Source organism: Ranitomeya variabilis, chromosome 7, assembly GCF_051348905.1.
Source record: "Ranitomeya variabilis isolate aRanVar5 chromosome 7, aRanVar5.hap1, whole genome shotgun sequence".
Classification (NCBI taxonomy): Eukaryota; Metazoa; Chordata; class Amphibia; order Anura; family Dendrobatidae; genus Ranitomeya; species Ranitomeya variabilis.
The window spans coordinates 206,827,911-206,849,930 of record NC_135238.1 but is presented as its reverse complement, the minus strand read 5'-3'; the positions used below and the strand labels follow the sequence as shown (position 1 = coordinate 206,849,930).

General features: G+C 41.6%; 1 protein-coding gene across 3 annotated transcripts in view; it reads right to left on the bottom strand.

The window, feature by feature from the left end:
• LRP2 (LDL receptor related protein 2) overlaps positions 1–22,020 on the bottom strand; it is a 218,059-nt gene that overhangs the window by 45,384 nt on the left and 150,655 nt on the right. For all 3 annotated transcript variants that reach the window (XM_077272772.1, XM_077272773.1, XM_077272774.1), the window contains 11 exons: positions 20,454–20,573; positions 19,485–19,616; positions 18,101–18,302; positions 9,542–9,837; positions 7,841–8,357; positions 6,176–6,328; positions 4,856–5,026; positions 3,532–3,755; positions 2,312–2,489; positions 1,968–2,164; positions 1,153–1,398 (listed from right to left, as the gene is read on the bottom strand). In XM_077272772.1, the coding sequence (XP_077128887.1) occupies positions 1,153–1,398; positions 1,968–2,164; positions 2,312–2,489; positions 3,532–3,755; positions 4,856–5,026; positions 6,176–6,328; positions 7,841–8,357; positions 9,542–9,837; positions 18,101–18,302; positions 19,485–19,616; positions 20,454–20,573 (2,436 nt within the window). The remainder of the gene's footprint in view (positions 1–1,152; positions 1,399–1,967; positions 2,165–2,311; positions 2,490–3,531; positions 3,756–4,855; positions 5,027–6,175; positions 6,329–7,840; positions 8,358–9,541; positions 9,838–18,100; positions 18,303–19,484; positions 19,617–20,453; positions 20,574–22,020) is intronic.

Genomic DNA, 22,020 nt, shown 5'->3' with positions numbered 1-22,020 from the left:
AGGCTTTAAGGGGTTTTATGCATCCTATCTAAAAGATCTTACAAAAATTACCTGAAAAGTAGCATGTTCACTGGTCTGCTAATTTGAGGAGAAGGAAGAAAAAAGACTACCTGTAATTACATGTAATTACGTGCACACGTGAGTTTTCTACCTGTTGTAGCACCTCATTGATTGATCTCCTATATCATACTTTCTTGATATTGTTGTGCTCCCTTACCCTTTATCAACTGGTCTCCTAATTTTCTCCAAATTGAATTGTTGGTCCACCAACAGGATTCTCTCTCTAAATACTCCAGATATCATCCCCAGTGTGATGCTAGTCACTACTCATGGACAGGCCGTGAGGCAAAAGAGTCAGACGTTCCAACGTCAATACCGAGAGAGTACGTAGATAACCAAGGGAAAAGACAAAGGCGGAAGTCAGGTCACAGTCCAAGGTCAATAACAAGAGATAGCGGAGCAAAAGCTGAAGGACAAGACAAAGGGATAGTCAGAACACGGTCCAAAGTGTCAGGCAGCAGAAGATCAGAACTCAGAACAACAGAATCAGGCTAACGCTCACCAAGAAGCACAAACTACATCTGGCAAACATCAGGGGCAGACAGCTCAGTTAAGTAGCTTTGCCAGTACCAGAACACTGAACACCTGCAGAAGTCCCGCACGCCCCAGTCACAGATTGGACAGCAGAGCTGTCAATCAAGGCACCAACAGCCCAGCAAGCCCATCACATAATTGGACGACCAAGCTGACAATCAAGACACAGACAGCTCATCAGGACTGTTTCCACAGAATCATCCACTGAGCGGAGGAATCGTTACACCCAGCAGGAGAATCAGGGTGGACGAACTATACAGTTGAAGCAAATTTGAAGACCAATGATCAAGCTACATAGATATGTTTAATGCAGAGAAAGGATACATTTCTGGAATTCTAATTCAGTAGTGTATTTTTTTCCAAAATCTTTTTGATAGGATGCATTTGCTGTCATGCTAAAACTCCCAGACTACAGTAACATGACAATGTAGTATCGTATGTGTAGCATAGACCCGATAACCCCTGTCTCAGATTATATGGGGATGCATAGTAGGTAAGGTACCGTATAAGTCTCATATGTAATTACTATGTTATTAGGAACATAGAATCAATTCTTACTGCACTCCTGAATGGGCTCATCGGAATGGTCCCCGCAATCGTCATCCACGTCACATTTCCAGCTCTGAGGGATGCAGCGTCCATTATTGCATTTGAATTGCCCAGGATTACAGGTTCTGGTGGCGCAGTGGGTGCTGTCTTCGTCTGAGTTGTCTCCGCAGTCGTTGTCTGTGTCACACTGCCATGCCTCAGGGATACAGCGCTTGTTAGCACACTGCCACTGGTGGTCGTCACACTGATGAGTGGCTGCAAAAAAGAAATGGAAAGCTCAATTAGAAGAATTATAAATGCAGGGAAACCAATGCATCATAAAATTGAAGAAGCCCTTCTCCACCCATCAAAAGGTCTATCCTCTTAATAAATTGCAGTCATCGTATTATCTAGCACTGTGTACTTACAATTGCTCATTTTGACTTTCTACCCAGCTAATTCTTCTCTTTTCCCTTAGATCTATGACATCACGTGATTAAAATCTGACTAGATGACTCTTTCAAAGCTTTATGTAGAAACTGGAAGTCTATTTTCCCTGCATGATTCATCAACAGAACAACAATTATTCTGCATCATTCATGTCAGAGACACAATGGAAAAGAGAACAATTACCGGGTAGAAAGGCAAAATGAGCAATTGCAACAACACAGTGCAATATAATATGACTGCAATATATTAAGAGGATACAAACTTTGATGGAAGGGCTTCTTTAAAGGGAGATGGTAAAACTCATATACAACTTTAATATTCATGCAAAATAGTGTTCACATACAAAATACAAAACTGACCAAAACATGGCCTCAACATCACAAGTCTCATCTTACCACAAAGCATTGGATCTTCATCAGAGTTGTCCGGACAGTCTGGAGCTGTGTTACACAAGAAGTGGGAACTTGTGCAGTTTCCATCGTTGCACTGGAACTGTCCAACGCGGCAGTACCGATGAGGACAGGTAGGCGGCTCATCAGAGCCATCCCTGCAGTCTCGCTGCCCATCACATTTCCACCATATCGGGATGCATCTTTACCGTGGTGAGATAATATAGTACGAATGTGTTATATAAAGACAAAAACCAAGAGGTCAATGTGAAAATTACTTTATCTTAGGTTCAAATAAATCTTAAAAATGAAAGTTCATTAATAAGTAATTCTTAATATGATGTACTGACCTTTCACTGTCAGCACATAAGAATTGGGTGCTGGAGCAAGAAGGAAGGCAGCGAACGATGTTTCCAAACTGCATGGCCAAGAAATGGTCTGGACATTCACAAGAGTAGCCCTGGCCTCCCTCTTTAATAAGACACAAGTGTGAACAGCCTCCATTGTTTCTGCCGCAGGGATTGCTCGCTAGAGTGAAGCAATATATCAGAATATTAATACTTAATTGTACATGAAAATAAGCAAGTTTGTAAAATATCTTATTACTGTAGAAAAATCAAAAAGTTAATTTATTTCAGTTCTTCAATACAAAAAGTGAATCTCATATTATATAGAGTCATTACAGAGTGATCTATTTCAAGTGTTTATTTCTGTTAATGTTGATGATTATGGCTTACAGCCAGTGAAAACCCAGAAGCCATTATCTCAGTAAATTAGAATACTTTGTAAAACCAGTTGAAAAATGATTTTAAAATCTGAAATGTTGGCCTACTGAAATGTATGTTCAGTAAATGCACTCAATACTTGGTCGGGGCTTCATTTGCATCAATTACTGCATCAATGCAGTGTGAAATGGAGGCGATCAGCCTGTGGCACTGCTGAGGGGTTATGGAAGCCCAGGTTGCTTTGATAGCAGCCTTCAGCTCATCTGCATTGTTGAGTCTGGCGTCTCTCATCTTCCTCTTTACCATAATCATCAACATTAACAGAAATAAACAGTTGAAATAGATCAATCTGTAATGACTCTATAATATATGAGATTCACTTTTTGTATTGAAGAACTGAAATAAATTAACTTTTTTATGATATTCTAATTTTGTGAGAAGCACCTGTATTACGGGAGAGAAGACTAAAGTGAAATAGAGAAATAGATTTATTGCAACCACCATGATATGTACCGTAAACGCCTGAAGAACAAAACTAGTCAGCCGAATGACAAAAGTGTCTACGGTGTCCTGATTTTGCATTCCTCCAAAACCAAAAGAGCAAATTAAGACTTAGGGCACATATCGATATTACAGATCTGTGCTCTGAATCTGTGACCCACCCAGTTCCACGGAATGCCATATGTAGTGGCTATATAACAGTATCATACCAGTGGAAAAAAGAAAAGTGTTACAATTAATCTTAAATAATCTGTACTAAAAAAAATCCATGTATTATAAAAAGTAGAATTTAGTAACATAAGAACTAACATAACACCTCCCAATGCTCCGCTAGCGGTACTTACATATAGGCTGCCGGTAAGGATGGTAGACATGAATATCAAATGGCCTGTGTGTGGTATTGGCCAACATGATTCTTCCAGACCCATCGTATTTATTTCCCTTTTCCACCGTTCTAGTGTTCCAGTCGGTCCAATATATCACATCTTCAAATACAGTGATGGCAAAAGGGTGAGGGAGGTTTCCATCATACACCGAGTGTCGGTGCGCACCATCCAAATCCGAGTATCTATAAAAAAAAATGCAAAACGAAAACTACTGAGGCAAATGTCTTAGGTCAGTTCTGCTTATGGAGATTGCTGGCTGCAAATTGGGATTAAAAAAAGCAAAAGTAAATATAGAGGAAGTTTAATAAATTACGAAGATCTCTGAGAATGGAACTTTAGATATAATATCCAGATTCTATAACGTAATATTATACAATGCAAGAAGACGTGCTCTGAATAATGGCTTGTTGGGTCTTTAGAGGAGCTAGTTCAGGTTGGTGAATCATGTAAATTTTCCCAAAATGTTAATTTTGTCAATAATGTTCTGTCTATGAAAAAGAATGAATAAAAGCAATATACAAAATAGGCTACATAGACTTCTTCAATTTGATTTAATCAATTCCACATCTATTAAAAACCAATTTTATAAATTAAACCAAGTATCATTTTTTCAAAAATAGACTATGATTCATTAAGAGTGGGGTTTCGTATGCCGATCTTAATGAGGGACATGAAGGAGTAAGATAAACCTAATTCATTAGGAAGTGCATGTCCAGCCTTGGGGTACATGTCTGCCGTCACTCTATGCCAGCACCGGGAGCAGGCGATCACGTGCCCACAAGTATAAGATTTTCATACTTCCAGCCACATTCCGACTAGACGTGTTGGGCTTCGCTCAATTCACTTGCATTGAGTGACGCCACGCACGTCTAGTCGGTAGGTGACCGCATGTATGCAAAATGCTTGCTTTCGGTCATGTGCCCCCTGCTGGATCTGGCGCATGGTTTAAAGATTCATAAGTTTGCCGTCACTCTAATACTTGCAAAATGGTTGGAAATCACAGCCCTAAAAGGCAATGGATTATTTAGTGCTAGACGAAATATGTAGTAATATATATATTTTACTGTATCTGTTAATAAAAAGTTAATGAGTGTCATTGGGTTATTCAATATTCTTGGCTCTCATTCAACTTTTGACTGGCTGAGATCGAGAACTGCATATGTGTCTATTTTGACAGTGATTCATAGACAGCTCAAAGTCCTAGTCATTACTGCAAAGAGTCATGCCATGTATATGTTTATGAACAGTTACCGAGTGGCTTTATTCTTCTCTAAGTACGTACTCAATGTAGTTCAAGTGGGCATCGGCCCAGTAGAGCTTGTCATTGGTGTAGTCTATTGTGATTCCATTAGGCCATTCCAACTTAGTAGAGACGATAACGGTTTTGTTCTTGCCGTCCATGCCAACTCTGCCAATGTACGGCATGTCTCCCCAGTCTGTCCAGTAAATGAGTCTGGAAGGGGAAAAAATAAAATTAGAGTAAACTTTTTGGAATTTGTTTCCTAATCATATTCTCGTGGGAGCATATTTGAAACAACTGCACACAAAACAACTACTTTTAATGAGTCACCGCTCTAAGCCCTCTTGGGTCTAGTCTTTGTAAGTACCACGTGGCCACCAGTGACTGCTCATCAGTTATATGCTGGTGCCAGAGAATGCTGTCTAGTGAAGCAGGTCATTGTAATATGTGAAGACCAAATGTTTCTTTTTGATCTCAGACGTCCAGATGTATTTCTATTTTCGGTCCAACTCTATAGGTGATGCTATATGCAGGGATGGTTAAGAGATCGATGACTATATAGGCACCAACCAATCTAATACAAAAGATATAATAGCAACAGGAATGCACAAACATTTGAAAAAATAAGCTGTTGTTATTTGCATTACTAATAGGTTTACTGTACATAGAAATGTTTGGTTTAATCAAATCGTGACAGACAACCATCAGAAAAATGTTGTTTAATAGGGCTGTTCAGATATAATTTCTTTTCACATAGATCGAATATCCTCACGATAAAAAATAATCACAGCATGCACTAGTCTGTTCTGTATTTCAAGCCTATGGATGCACCAAAAATTTGGATCTAATATGGATCATCCGTACTGCATCCGATTTTTATGGATATTTTGCAATTATTAACTATTTGAAATTGTAAATGTTATTAACTGCTGCTGATATATAAAACAGATGCCATTTGGATAATAATAATACAAATGTAAAAAGAAATCATCTTTTTTGTGAATAAAAATTGTATAATTTTTTTTATACACTTTGTGTGAACTTAGGGTAATTTTGAGCGATGTGCCCACCCTGGGGTTTATCCAACACATTGGCTCCAATGGAATGAAAACAAAGGACCAGCAATAACTATGTAGAGGAAATTCATTCATTTATGTAGAAATGGCTGCATTTCCTGAAGGATTCCTGCATGCCAAGCCGAGGAAAATGTTAAGTAGATATTAATAAAAGACGGATTTAGTTTCGTGTCAGCAGCGTGGTGTCTTTCGAGAAATAAGAGATACAGTAAAGTACAATATAATGAAAATCTCGTCAATTATAACACAGGCAATAAGAGGTAATTCTCAGTGTGAAATGTCATACCCTTTCTTTGGATGAACCACGATAGCTCTAGGATGCTGAAAGCAGAAAGTGTTATTGACGTCTGCACAGCGGTCTACCAGCCTCTTCCTGAACCTCCCATCCAGCTCGGCAACGCTGATACAGTTCTTGTAAGCGTCCACCCAGTATAGCTTCCTAGAATTGCAGTAAAATTAATGTGTACGGTATTGCACCTCTACAGAAAAGAACAGACCCTTTTTGATAATACTAGACTCTGAGCATAAAGAGACTATCATCACCTCTTACTTCCATACCAGGGATGAGAGGTGCTGATGACCGTGCATCAGATGCCTGCACACCCAGCAAGGACCAATTAACAGGCTTAGACTGGCCCACGGGAGAACAGGAGAATCCTCCGGTGGGCCCCTGCCCAAGAGTGGGCCACCACCCTCTTATACGAACAGTACTCAAATCACTATGCTCAGACAAAGGCGGCATCTTATTAATTCATTTATCAATCTACCCAGTTCATTGTTATATAGATTTGTGATTGAGGATAATGTCCCATTTTCACGTAGCTGAAAAGAGGACACTGGAGTTGGCTACTGGTGGGCCCAGTGTGACACTGACCAATTATGTGGCCTATTATAATGAATTGGACAGGTGCACAATACGTGCCGGCCATGCACTTGTCCTGGTAGTCACCTGTTTATGCAGTGTACAGGTGAACAATACCTGCCAGTGCCAGGCACCTGTCATCAGCCCCTTCTCCCACCCGATGAGTAGGTGGTCACCCTGACCTTTTTTCCCCCTCTACTGTGATTTCTGAACAAATATAAATCAGATTTTTCCCTTCTATTAGTTGTCTTGTATTTTTTCATTTAGGAACAATAGTGATTTAATCTTTAGGCTATGTTCAGACGGCCATTATGTAATTCGGGGCCAGTCTTGTCTACAAATTGCCACCTGGCTCTCGGTATGCAGCTCCACATACAGACGGTGCAGGAGCTGCCTGCTCTATATGGCACTTGTCTGATCCATAAATCAGGTCAGACTAGCTCGAGCTGCAATTCTTTTCACATGGTGCCGAGGACTATGTGAAACACAGCTCATGTGAACTAGCTCCTAGGCTGACATTGGGTCTGTCTACTATCCTTAATATACCCTTATTGTATGGTTTTTAGCAGATCTCTAATTTTCTTCACAGCAGTAGTCTATTATATTAATATATTGACTTTTCGGACAGGTACAGTATGTTTGGACCCACCTTAAAGAGGTTGTCCACTACTTGGACAACCCCTTCTTAAATTCCCAAGTTTCCCAAGTAAAACATGAAAAGCTTATACTCACCCTTTGCACCATTACCATGGTGTCTGCATTGGGTCTTCTTTCACTTGGGTAACATTGTTATGTCCTGTGGGCGCTGCAGCCAATCAGCGGCTAATAATGGACTGCTGTTCTCATACTTCGAGGGAAAGTGCGAGCAAATCAGCCTATTGCTGACCGCAGATTGGTTGCAGTGCTCATGTGACATAACAATGTCACTGTAGGACCAGGGAACTCAACGTTGACATCGGTGGTACACCGCTGGTGCAGGAGGTGAGTATCAGCTTTCCATATTTTATTGGCGGGTTTCAAGTATATAAGATGGAGTTGTCCAAGTAGTGGAAAAGTCTTGTAAACTTAGTTACCGCATTTCTCCCTTACCTGCCAACCCAATCAACTGCTAAACCTTCTCCGCTCAGAATATCGGTGTTAATAATTGTCTCTTTATTGGTTCCATTGAGGAACATTCTCTCCATAACTCTCCTTCCCACATCGATCCAATACAATCTTTCTTCCACTCGATCAAAGTCCAGGGCCACCACATTGCTCAGACCTTGTAATATTAGAGAATAAGACAGACTGTCCACTGTCAGGTTTCTCAGGTAATAGCGGTTACTGAATATAAGATACGGGGCGATATTGCTATTCTGGCGGCAGCTTTTCCCGTCAGGTTCCCTGATGTAGCCCGGCGCACACTTGCAGATGTAGGAGCCTGCAGTATTCTCACAGACTTGGCTGCATAACCACGGGGACTCTGCGCACTCGTCAATATCATCACAGGTCCGTTTATCGGACATGAGCCTGTAACCAGCTCGACAGCTGCAGAAGAAGCTCGTCTGCGTATCTGTGCAGTTGTGGTCGCAGCCACTGATAGAGGGATCATTGCACTCGTTAACGCCTGCATGGGAGAAAACAAATGGTTAACAGTCAACAGTATTGTCATTCATATTCACTATTCAAAAGGGACAAATGTGTGCAAAATGGAAAAGAATTCCTGAAATAACAAATCCAAAATCCACGTTGATTCTAAAAATTAAAATTGTATGAAATATACTGTATTGGTCATAAGCTGTTATTTTTCTAGTAGATATATTATCTATACATATTATTATTATTATATTAATAGTATTAAATGTAATATTGTTATTAAATTACCGTAGTAATATTATTGTATTTATTGTCAAAATATTTTTTTTGTGCTAAAAAATAGATAATATATCTTCAGAGCATTAATTTTTTTAATAGAGCTCCAAATTCCCTACAAAGGCACAAAGCTAACTGATAACATTTTGTCAGCCTGCTGTCACCACTAGGGGGAGCTATATATTCTTAATCATCGAACTTTAAAGGAGTTTTCCACTATCGGACAAACCCTATTTCCTGAAGTGGCAGAAATGTGCAGAATAACAACTGAGATGAAAATATATTAAAACTTCATTTATTGTCTTGCTCTTAAAATAGATAACAAAGAAGGGATCAAATAGAAACAATTGTCCTACACTTTTCGAGCCCTGTGGTCTTTAATAAAAACGATTACGGTAATATTAGTAAGTTTTAATATTTTTTCATAGTAGTTGCTGGAGCCTGTTGTTCTATATGTTTCTGCTCTCACCTGGGAATTGGCACCGCTCCCAACAAGATCACCTAAGTACTTGGATTTTGTGAACTGATGTGAATTTTCTTTTTATTCATGGAATGGCGCCATTTCTACAATGTTGGAGCTGCTATTCCCGGTAGGTGATGTGACAATGTTATATCACGTGACCGGTAAAACTAATGATAACACCACATACTTCCATCAGACAGAACTGTGAGGGCTGCAGTTTGTCTAGTGTGGACACAACAGTGCCACGTCACCCACAGTGAATAGTGGCGCCGAGATCTCAGGAATGGCGCCTCTGTGGGATGTGGGTATCTGATGGACCTAGGAAGAGTAAGTAGAGCACAAGTTTGTTTGTTTTTTTTAAACAGACAGGACTTTTTGAAAACCAGAAAACCCCTTTAAGGTTGAGACAGTGCACCCAGCCCCCCCATCGGTAGGGTGTACCCGGCCCCCTCCGATCGAAACCTCATTCCACGCACCACATCCTTTCTCATCGCTGTTATCAGAGCAGTCCTCCATCCGGTTGCAGACTTTGACGGCTTCAATACAGTGACCGTTGTCACATTTGAAGAAGTTGGGGGCGCAGGTTGCCTCCGGAGTACTGCAGAGGTGGTCCAGTTCATCGGACTCGTCCCCACAGTCGTTGTCTCCGTCGCACACGTAGGCCCTGGTGATGCAGCGCCCGTTCTGACAGGTGAACTGCTGCTGCTGGCACGGAGGGTAGCTGCAGCCTCTCTCATCGCTGCTATCTCCACAGTCGTTGCGTCTGTCACACCTAGAAGATCAAGCAGCTGATTAGGGGCAGGAAAGAAAAAAGGCATCCATTCATAGAACAAGCGTCTGGCTGTCACGGGTCATGGCGCTGGCAATTAAGGCAATGTGGTGAAAATACAAAATGTAGTTAATAATCCTCTCATGTCATCCAAACTATTTGACTGAAAGATTCCCCCGATGGAATTTCCAAGCGAATGGATACGTACAGAGGACGGCTTGTATCAAAGGAGAAGAATATCAGAGCATTATACAACATGCTTTACTAGATAAAACCCTCCTCCATAATAACGTTATATATATAAAAAAAGGCTCAATACGAAAAACGTTGCCCTACTCAAATATAAGGTTATCACATGGAAAATATAGATTTTTTTGGTGTAAATCAGGTGCCGTATAAACTATTAAATAGGACCTGCCAAAAAATATGTAATTTTTACCAGGTGTAAACGCCGCTGTTTTCCTGAATCTGGAGATATTTTTCTCTCCATTCCTGAGATATTGTCCTCTCTTTTCTATATATAAATCTAGCGGTTTTAGTCAACTGGGCGTGGTCCTCAAGAAGATCCCCATAGAGAAGAGTTGGTGGCCACGCCCCCTTGGCTAACAATACTAGATTTAGGAGCAGGGAAGAATGGGTCATATCTCAGGAACGGAGAGGCGCAGGAACGAAAGAAAAACACTGCAGGACTCGGGAGAAAAGCAGCATTTATAATAAACAAGAAAAATCGTTTATTTAAGGTTCTCTTTAACCCCTTCATGACCCAGCCTATTTTGGCCTTAATGACCTTGCCATTTTTTGCAATTCTGACCAGTGTCCCTTTATGAGGTAATAACTCAGGAACGCTTCAACGGATCCTTGCGGTTCTGAGATTGTTTTTTCGTGACATATTGGGCTTCATGTTAGTGGTAAATTTAGGTCGATAATTTCTGAGTTTATTTGTAAAAAAAACGGAAATTTGGCGAAAATTTTGAAAATTTCGCAATTTTCACATTTTGAATTTTTATTCTGTTAAACCAGAGAGTTATGTGACACAAAATAGTTAATAAATAACATTTCCCACATGTCTACTTTACATCAGCACAATTTTGGAAAGAAATTTTTTTTTTGCTAGGAAGTTATAAGGGTTTAAATTTGACCAGTGATTTCTCATTTTTACAACAAAATTTACAAAACCATTTTTTTTTAGGGACCACCTCACATTTGAAGTCAGTTTGAGGGTTCTATATGGCTGAAAATACCCAAAAGTGACACCATTCTAAAAACTGCACCCCTCAAGGTGCTCAAAACCACATTCAAGAAGTTTATTAACCCTTCAGGTGTTTCACAACAGCAGAAGCAACATGGAAGGAAAAAGTGAACATTTAACTTTTTAGTCACAAAAATGATCTTTTAGCAACAATTTTTTTATTTTCCCAAGGGTAAAAGGAGAAACTGGACCACAAAAGTTGTTGTCCAATTTGTCCTGAGTACGTTGATACCTCATATGTGGGGGTAAACCACTGTTTGTGGGCACGGCAGGGCTCGGAAGCGAAGGAGCGCCATTTGACTTTTTCAATGAAAAATTGGCTCCAATCTTTAGCGGACACCATGTCGCGTTTGGAGAGCCCCCGTGTGCCTAAACATTAGAGCTCCCCCACAAGTGACCCCATTTTGGAAACTAGACGCCCCAAGGAACTTATCTAGATGCATAGTGAGCACTTTAATCCCCCAGGTGCTTCACAAATTGATCCGTAAAAATGAAAAAGTACTTTTTTTTCACAAAAAAATTTTTTAGCCTCAATTTTTTCATTTTCACATGGGCAACAGGATAAAATGGATCCTACAATTTGTTGGGCAATTTCTCCTGAGTACGCCGATACCTCATATGTGGGGGTAAACCACTGTTTGGGTGCACGGCAAGGCTCGGAAGGGAAGGCGCGCCATTTGACTTTTTGAATGAAAAATTATCTCCATCGTTAGCGGACACCATGTCGCGTTTGGAGAGACCCTGTGTGCCTAAACATTGAAGCTCCCCCACATTTGACCCCATTTTGGAAACTAGACCCCCCAAGGAACTTATCTAGATGCATAGTGAGCACTTTAAACTCTCAGGTGCTTCACAAATTGATCCGTAAAAAATGAAAAAGTACTTTTTTTTCACAAAAAAAATTTTTTAGCCTCAATTTTTTCATTTTCACATGGGCAACAGGATAAAATGGATCCTAAAATTTGTTGGGCAATTTCTCCTGAGTACGCCGATACCACATATGTGGGGGTAAACCACTGTTTGGGTGCACGGCAAGGCTTGGAAGGGAAGGCGCGCCATTTGACTTTTTCAATGGAAAATTAGCTCCAATCGTTAGTGGACACCATGTTGCGTTCGGAGAGCCCCTGTGTGCCTAAACATTGGAGCTCCCCTACAAGTGACCCCATTTTGGAAACTAGACCCCCCAAGGAACTGATCTAGATGTATAGTGAGCACTTAAAACCCCCAGGTGCTTCACAGAAGTTTATAACGCAGAGCCATGAAAAAAAAAAAATATTTTTCTTTCCTCAAAAATGATTTTTAGCCCGGAGTTTTTTATTTTCCCAAGGATAATAGGAGAAATTGGACCCCAAATGTTGTTGTCCAGTTTGTCCTGAGTACGATGATACCCCATATGTGGGGGTAAACCACTGTTTGGGCGCACGGCAGGGCTCGGAAGGGAAGGCACGCCATTTGGCTTTTTGAATGGAAAATTAGCTCCAATCATTAGCGGACACCATGTCGCGTTTGGAGAGCCCCTGTGTGCCTAAACATTGGAGCTCCCACACAAGTGACCCCATTTTGGAAACTAGACCTCCCAAGGAACTAATCTAGATGTGTGGTGAGCACTTTGAACCCTCAAGTGCTTCACAGAAGTTTATAACGCAGAGCCATGAAAATAAAAAATTATTTTTCTTTCCTCAAAAATGATTTTTTAACCCACAATTTTTTATTTTCCCAAGGGTAACAGGAGAAATTGGACCCCAAAAGTTGTTGTGCAGTTTCTCCTGAGTACGCTGATACCCCATATGTGGGGGTAAACCACTGTTTTGGCACACGTCGGGGAGCGGAAGGGAAGTAGTGACGTTTTGAAATGCAGACTTTAATGGAATGCTCTGCGGGCGTCACGTTGCGTTTGCAGAGCCCCTGATGTGCCTAAACAGTAGGAACTCCCCACAATTGACCCCACTTTGGAAACTAGACCCCCAAGGGAACTTATCTAAATGTGTGGTGAGCACTTTGAACCCCCAAGTGCTTCACAGAAGTTTATAACGTAGAGACGTGAAAATAAAACATGTGTTTTCTTTCCTCAAAAATATTTTTTTAGCCCAGAATTTTTTAATTTTCCCAAGGGTAACAGGAAAAATTTGACACCAAAAGTTGTTGTCCAGTTTCTCCTGAGTACGCTGATACCCCATATGTGGGGGTAAACCACTGTTTGGGCACATGGCGGGGCTCGGAATGGAAGTAGTGACGATTTGGAATGCAGACTTTGATGGAATGGTCTGCGGGAATCATGTTATGTTTGCAGAGCCCCTGATGTGCCTAAACAGTAGAAACCCCCCACAAGTGACCCCATTTTGGAAACTAGACCCCCTAAGGAACTTATCTAGATGTGTGGTGAGCATGTTCAACCCCCAAGTGCTTCACAGAAGTTTACAACGCAGAGCCGTGAAAATAAAAAATCATTTTTCTTTCCTCAAAAAAGATGTTTTAGCAAGCAATTGTTTATTTTCACAAGGGTAACAGGAGAAATTGGACCCCAATATTTGTTGCCCAGTTTGTTGTGAGTACGCTGGTACCCCATATGTGGGGGTAAACCACTGTTTGGGCGCACGTCAGGGCTCGGAAGGGAAGTAGTGACATTTGAAATGCAGACTTTGATGGAATGGTCTGCGAGCGTCACGTTGCATTTGCAGAGCCCCTGATGTGCCTAAACAGTAGAAACACCCCACAATTGACCCCATTTTGGAAACTAGACCCCAAAAGGATCTTATCTAGATGTGTGGTGAGCACTTTCAACCCCCAAGTGTTTCACATAAGTTTATAACGTAGAGCCGTGAAAATAAAAAATAATTGTTCTTTCCTCAAAATTATGTTTTAGCAAGTAATTTTTTATTTTTGCAAGGGTAACAGGAGAAATTGGACCCCAATAGTTGTTGCCCAGTTTGTCCTGAGTACGCTGGTATCCCATATGTGGGGGTAAACCACTGTTTGGGCGCACGTCGGGGCTTGGAAGGGAGGGCGCACCATTTGACTTTTTGAACGCAAGATTGGCTGGAATCATTGGTGGCGCCATGTTGCGATGGAGACCCCTGATGTGCCTAAACAGTGGAAACCCCTCAATTCTAACTTCAACACTAACCCCAACACACCCCTAACCCTAATCCCAACTGTAGCCATAACCCTAATCACAACCCTAACCCCAACACACCCCTAACCACAACCCTAACCCCAACACACCCGTAACCCTAAATCCAACCCTAATCCTAACCCTAATCCCAACCCTACCCACAACTGTAACCCCAACACAACCCTAACCCTATCCTTAACCCTAACCACAAGCCTAATCTTAACCCTATTTCCAACCCTAGCCCTAATTCCAACCCTAAGGGTACCGTCTCACATAACGATTTACCAACGATCACGACCAGCGATACGACCTGGCCGTGATCGTTGGAAAGTCATTGTGTGGTCGCTGGGGAGCTGTCACACAGACCGCTCTCCAGCGACCAACGATGCCAAGGTCCCGGGTAACCAGGGTAAACATCGGGTTACTAAGCGCAGGGCCGTGCTTAGTAACCCGATGTTTACCGTGGTTACCAGCGTAAAAGTAAAAAAAAAAAAACGTACATACTCACATTTTGGTGTCCTTCAGGTCCCTTGCCGTCTGCTTCCCGCTCTGACTGAGTGCCGCCGTACAGTGAGAGCAGAGCGCAGCGGTGACGTCACTGCTGTGCTGTGCTCTCACTTTCCGGCCGGCAGACAGTCAGAGCGGGAAGCAGACGGCAAGGGACCTGAAGGACACCGAAATGTGAGTATGTACGTTTTTTTTTTTTTACTTTTACGCTGGTAACCACGGTAAACATCGGGTTACTAAGCGCGGCCCTGCACTTAGTAACCCGATGTTTACCCTGGTTACAAGTGAACGCATCGCTGGATAGCTGTCACACACAACGATCCAGCGATGACAGCGGGAGATCCAGCGACGAAAGAAAGTTCCAAACGATCTGCTACGACGTACGATTCTCAGCAGGGTCCCTGATCGCTGCTGCGTGTCAGACACAGCGATATCGTATGGATATCCCTGGAACGTCACAGATCGTACCGTCGTAGCGATCAAAGTGCCACTGTGAGACGGTACCCTAACTCTAATTCCAACCCTAACCCTAAGGCTATGTGCCCACTTTGCGGACTCGTGTGAGATTTTTCCGCACCATTTTTGAAAAATCCGCAGGTAAAAGGCACTGCGTTTTACCTACGGATTTACAGCGGATTTCCAGTGTTTTTTTGTGCGGATTTCACCTGCGGATTCCTATTGAGGAACAGGTGTAAAACGCTGCGGAATCCGCACAAAATTGACATGCTGCGGAAAATACACAGCGTTTCCGCACGGTATTTTCCGCACCATGGGCACAGCAGATTTGGTTTTCCATAGGTGTACATGGTACTGTAAACCTGATGGAAAACTGCTACGAATTCGCAGCGGCCAATCCGCTGCGGATCCACGGCCAATCCGCTGCGGATCCGCGGCCGATCCGCTGCGGATCCGCGGCAATCCGCTGCGGATTCGCAGCCAAATCCGCACTGTGTGCACATGCCCTAACCCTACCCCTAACCCTAACCCTACCCCTAATTCTAACCCTAATTCTAACCCTAGTTCTAACCCTAACCCTAGCAGAAAAAAAATATATATATATTTTATTTATTTTTATTATTGTCCCTATGGGGGTGATAAAGGGGGGTCATTTACTTTTTTTTCATTTTGATCACTGCGATAGGCTATATCGCAGTGATCAAAATACTTCTGAAATGAATCTGACAGCCGGCAGACTCTGCGGGCGCAGTGCGCATGCGCCCGCCATATTGGAAGATGGCGGCGCCCATGGAGAAGCCGGACGGACACCGGGAGGCCGGTAAGTATGTAGGGGGGGGTGATCGGATCACAGGGGGGGGACCGGAGCACAGGGAGGGGGCACCTGAGCACGGGGGGAGCGGACAGGAGGACGGAGGAGCGGACAGGACCACTTAGGGGGGCGGACCACGCACCGGAGCACTGGGGGGGCGATCGGTGGGGTGGGGTGGGGGCAGATTAGGTTTTCCAGCCATGGCCGATGTTATTGCAGCATCGGCCATGGCTGGATTGTAATATTTCACCGTTTTTTGGGGTGAAATATTACAAATCGCTCTGATTGGCAGTTTCACTTTCAACAGCCAATCAGAGCGATCGTAGCCACGGGGGGGGTGAAACCACCCCCCCTGGGCTGAAGCACCACTCCCCCTGTCTCTGCAGATCGGGTGAAATCGGAGTTAACCCCTTCACCCGATCTGCAGGGACGCGATCATTCCATGACGCCACATAGGCGTCATGGGTCGAGAAGGCACGGGTTTTCATGACGCCTACGTGGCGTCATGGGTCGGGAAGGGGTTAATATAGTTTTTACAAATGGTAAATAAACATTTAAAAATATATTTAAAAAAAGGAGATAATGCATGATGGAATTTATTATACACTTTAGGCCATATATCAGACATGGCACACAACGTTTGTTTAAAAAGTGAAGAAAAACTGTGTAGGGGTTTTAGAGGGAAGAGCAGCACTTCCCATAGCACAACATACTGTGTACTGAGACCACCATACGAGACGCCCCCTATATGTTATATAACATACTGGACATTATGTAAAAATATTATAACATATCATAATTATTCTATGATATTCTCATTTTACTTTGCTTTGTTAAAGGCATATTCCCATCTAAGATACATTTGTTTTGGAATTCTTTTCCCCTTGTCACCTAAAGTTGTGCATGACGGAGCCCCGTTCTCATGCTAGATGTTGATCCCATTGGGGGAAGTCTCATCTACTATAGATTTATGACATATAATGTTAGTATAGAATAAATGCACATGATGGAAAAACCCTTTTATCTAACTTCATGGTGTTAGAAATGATAGATCGATATGATGTACACAGATATACAGTAAGCGTATGGTCACAGTCACACTTGGGAGTTCAATGCGAGAAACTTGCGCAAGTCTCTAGCATCGAGTCCCAGCAGACTGACGGCAGAAGCAGCACAGATTACAATGGAGCAGTGATGGTTAGGGAGGTGAGTGGTCATTTTTTTTATCGGAAGCGATATAAATCTGTATACAATGCACTCCACCTTATGGAGGCAACAAATAAACAGAAGATGTATAAAAGCATGATCTGCTCAGTGTTGGATCCCAACAACGAGGTCTACTTCTCCGGTAGGTACATTATTGATTAGTTAAAGCCAAAAATAAAATATTGACCGTTCTCAATTTCTGCAGAACCATTAAGCGGCTATTGATGCTCTCTGGCTTTTATCTTCTGGAACTTGGAATGGTTCTCTAAAAAGTATCATCGTTGGCCATATTATACCTCATTAGCCCAAATTCTGTCACCTTTGTGTTAAATTTTAGGAAATTTGCTGAACCAGAACTTGTGATTTGTTAAGTGCGAATCAACAAAAATGTCCACCGCTTTTAGACAATGCCGAAGATTGCATCAGCCAGGGAAGACTCACATGACCTTGGGCGCCAAAGGACGGGCTTCCCGATAATGCAGGGTATAGCACAGCCATTACAATGGTATTGGACTTCACATAGTATAGCACAGATTATCACAGCCTGTATAAAAGCTGAGGCAGAGAATACAGTAGACATTTTGGAGTGAATCTGATAGCATGCCACAGGCTGTGTTTGCGCTAAAAAGCTTTAAAGGGGTTGGATACAATGTCCTAGGAAACCACCAAGTACTATAAACTTCTTTTGATGGCAATTGGAGAACCTGCTATTAGCGGCAACATTTTTGGATGGGAATTTAATTTTTTAAAATTGTCAGAATTGAAAATTTCAAAAGATTTTATCATCTCTAGTTTCAATAGAAATCAATATAACAATGACCCTTGGATATAAAGGCACAAAAAGATATGTGAGACATGGGATTTCTAACATATTTCGGTATTCTGTACATTTTGTGTTCCAATCACAGTTGGTGCTTTACAATACCTGAAGCTATTCCGGATACAGAGGCCGTTACTACAAGTGAACTCAGTGCTGCTGCAGGAGCGTCGTGTACAATTCTGGTGTTCATCGTAAGCATCGGAACAATCCGAATCTCCATCACACACCCAGTTTTGTGGAATACACCTTCTATCAGGGGGTCTGTTGTTTATACAGGTGAACTCTGTAGGGGCGCAGCTACGACTGGCTGACAGAGATGAAGAAAAAATAAATTACCAAAAATAGTGCATACATACTGATTTTCCATTCTAGGGTATTTTTAAAGTCTTCCCTTTATCTATGCACTTTGAATGTTATTTTTCCAAGAGAGTCAAAACTGGGTAACAAAAAACAAACTGGGTGATGTCAGACAACTACTTTTTCCATCATAATTAAAGAGAGTCTATCAGAAAGATCAACTGATTTTGAATGCAGGTCTTTGAAAGCTAAATCCATGGACACTTTTATATCTTCTATCTGTTGCTGCATTCCTGTTTCTATCTATCTGTTTCAAATCATGTGAAAATGAAGCAGAATGTGCTCCAGGTGTGACAGAGCCCTTCCCGAACCACTGCCTCCACGATTCTTTCCATGTCTAGCATCAGCCTCTTTAGCTTGATTGATAGCTCGCTGTCTGTGCGATGTCAGGCACCCGTCAAGGAAATCAGACAGTGAACTATCAATCAAGCTAAAGATGCAATCAAGCTAAAGAGCATAGAAACAACCTTGGTAAGTGCTCTGTAATGTCAAGAGCACTTAGCACCTCATTTGCATGTGAATGAAAACGCTAATCACTCGGGAAGGAATGCAGCAACAGATAGAAGATATAAAGAAAAAGAAGTGGATGGATTTACATCTCAAATATCTGCATGTCCATATATGTGGTTTGAGAGGGTTGATCTTACTGACAGGTTCCCTTTAAAGGAAGACTACAAACAAAACTGATGCACAATGCCTCGTATGAGGCCTGAGGGAGCCATGAATGACTTTCTTTTTTGATATTCTTTGAATTTCTTAGTCATTCCTTGTCGCTCATGCTTGGCTTTTGACTTTTTCCACAAACTAACTGCAATTGTATGGGGGCCTCCGGACTGTCTTAGCGGTACTGAGCGTTCCTTGTATATGGGGGAGTTGGGAGACATAGTTCAACTGAAGGATTGTTCGGTACACAGCTATCTAATGTGTATGGCCATATTAACCCTTTTGAAGCATAATTCGAGCCATCCCATATTTTTGGTTTTGTAACCACTAAGTTTAACCTCAATGACAATGGGATTTATAACCATAAGATTAAAGGGCGCGCACCAACCACATTCTTGTTACCCAAAATCAAGGACACGCATTGATTCCTATAGCTGAATATTGCTTTATTCTGCAGCGGGGCCCTTACCACAGTTGTGTCTCTGGTCCTCATCACTCATGTCGCCGCAGTCATTATCACCATCACACACCCATGTAGCTGGGATGCAACGAGCGTCATCACACCTGAACTGGCTGCTCGAGCAAGTCCTCACATGGGCAACTACAAAGAATGGGATGTGATCAGAAACAGAAAAAGATGTAAGAAAAGGTCTGATTTTATCTTACGAGAAAGGAGCAATGTAACCTTTGAGCTTCTGTGGATAAGACGAGAGCAATCATCATTATTTCTCCATTCTGCTCATTTATAAACACATAATGTGAAGTGACATTACACCTTTAATAATTGTTTATTGAACAGTTAAAGGGAACCCGCCAATATGAAAAATTCAGCTCAAGTTGCGGGAGCATATGACAGAGCCGGTGAGGCTGAGCAGATTGATAAATAGTTGGTGTAAGAAAAGAGGAATTTATTCATTTAAGCATCTACTTATTGATGATTTAAGAGTCCAGTGGGTGGCACTACTCAGTGATGACCGTCCACTGGACTCCTAAGCCCATAATAATCATGCAAATGAATTTATGGCACGCTTAGTTTCTGCTGTCCATGAAAGTAACTGATCAGGATATCGGTTTTCTTTCCTGACAGTTTAGTGTGGTTTTGTGCCAAGGAAAGCTGCTAGCTCTCCTTGAAGATTACATTTCCTTTTTGCGAGAATGTACCGTAACTTCCTCTACATGAAAGACAATAAAACCATCCATGGGTCAAGCAGACAAGCTTTGTACGCAGTCCGACGTGTATTTCTTGCTTTGCCTCCGCGATCAGTTGCCGCCTCTATTTGGTCAAACCTGGCAAACAATCAAGACCCCTTGCATCTACCCCAAATTCGCTCTTGCAGGTAAGAGGTTTCCGCAACAGTACGTCGCTTGATAAATATATTTTTAATTACAGCTCAATATTTTCAGGTTATTTGGCTGTAAAACCTGACCAAATTCTTACCGCACGATGCCGGTTCATCAGAGCCGTCGGCACAGTCTACACCCTGATCGCAGTACCAGTGACCAGGAATACAACGTCCGGAGGCACAGCGGAATTCACTGTCCGTACATGTCAGGGTAGCTGAAAAGTAATCCAGAAGGCAAATGAATAAGTTTACATGCCTCGCTTGATGCAATGTTCTGCTCCTTATACTTATCTATTTACAGCAAATTACAGCATTAATTGGAATGTTAAATGTCAGATGAACTCTCCGGTGTAATGTGCTCAACAAATAACTATTAATGGAAGCAGTACAGTCAGGAATACAAGTTACATGAGAATTTCTTTAAAGAGATCTGCCAGAAGCAATATATAAAATCCCATTTACTGTGTGCTAAGCACTGTCATCGATTACCTACTGTTTAAATCAAGCTTTTAAATTTATTTTGCTATAATATTTGGCTTTTTTTTTTTTATTTTTCATATCACGAGATGTAGTAAAAAAAAAAATTAGACATCTTGCAGTTTTAACACTGGCCACTGGGGCTATTCCAGACTCCTATTTCCTGTGGTTTCAGGAAGTCCACACGTACATTAGCAGCAATAGACTGACTCAGACCCTTTCTTTTAGGGTTCGCTCACACAAGTGCAATCTGATAAAAAATCAGATTGCATTCGGACCAATGTTAATCAATGTGGCTAGGCAGAACTGCTTAGTTTTTTTCTCAGCTGTATTTGGCATGAGAAAAAAATTGCAGCATGCTGCGATTTCCCTCTGAAGTTGTAACAGTGCGAGAAAAAAAACTGCTAGTGTAAGCAAACCCTCATATTAAAGCATCTAATGAGCATGTGCCAAGATTATTGTGCACTGAAGGGGGATACTGAAAAAGTCCCTGGCAGGGGGGGAGGGAGCAGATGGGTCAGGAGGTGAAGAGGGGAATGATAAATGCAGGGACATGAGACTTCCTGTTTCTACACAGAGCAGAGAAAAGAGAAGAATTAACTGGGTAGAAAGGCAAAATGAGCAATTGTAAGTACACAGTAAGTAACTATGTAATATCATGACTGCAATTGTCTAAGAGAATATAAACTTTAGTGCTTCTTCAAAAATCTAGCTTAACACAGTGGCTACTACAGAGGAAATGTAGTATTGATATTGAATATTACAATTCAATTAAAGAGTAATCATTCCTTTAATCTTTTTTTATTTTTTTATCATAAATCAATAATAAAGATAAAAATAAGAAACTTTATAATATTTATTAGCATAGAAATCTGCTTCTTTCTACTTCAGGACTGATCAATCATTCTCAAAATTCTCAATTTATGGGTAAAATCTGTTTTCAGTTCATGCAAATTTTCCCATTACTGAAAATGTTATCACATTTCCTCCTGACTTTTTTATGGTCTTTAATTTGTAGCAGACTATTCCTATTAACTTATATAAATTAATCTCATCCCTTTAGAACTTCGGATCTACCCTCCCAGTAGCCAAGAAATAGTAGCTATTTGTTTGTGAAGAACAAATGCATAAATGGGATTATAAAAGCCCTAAAGAGCAATGTCGATAAGGTTCCAGAATTCTGCT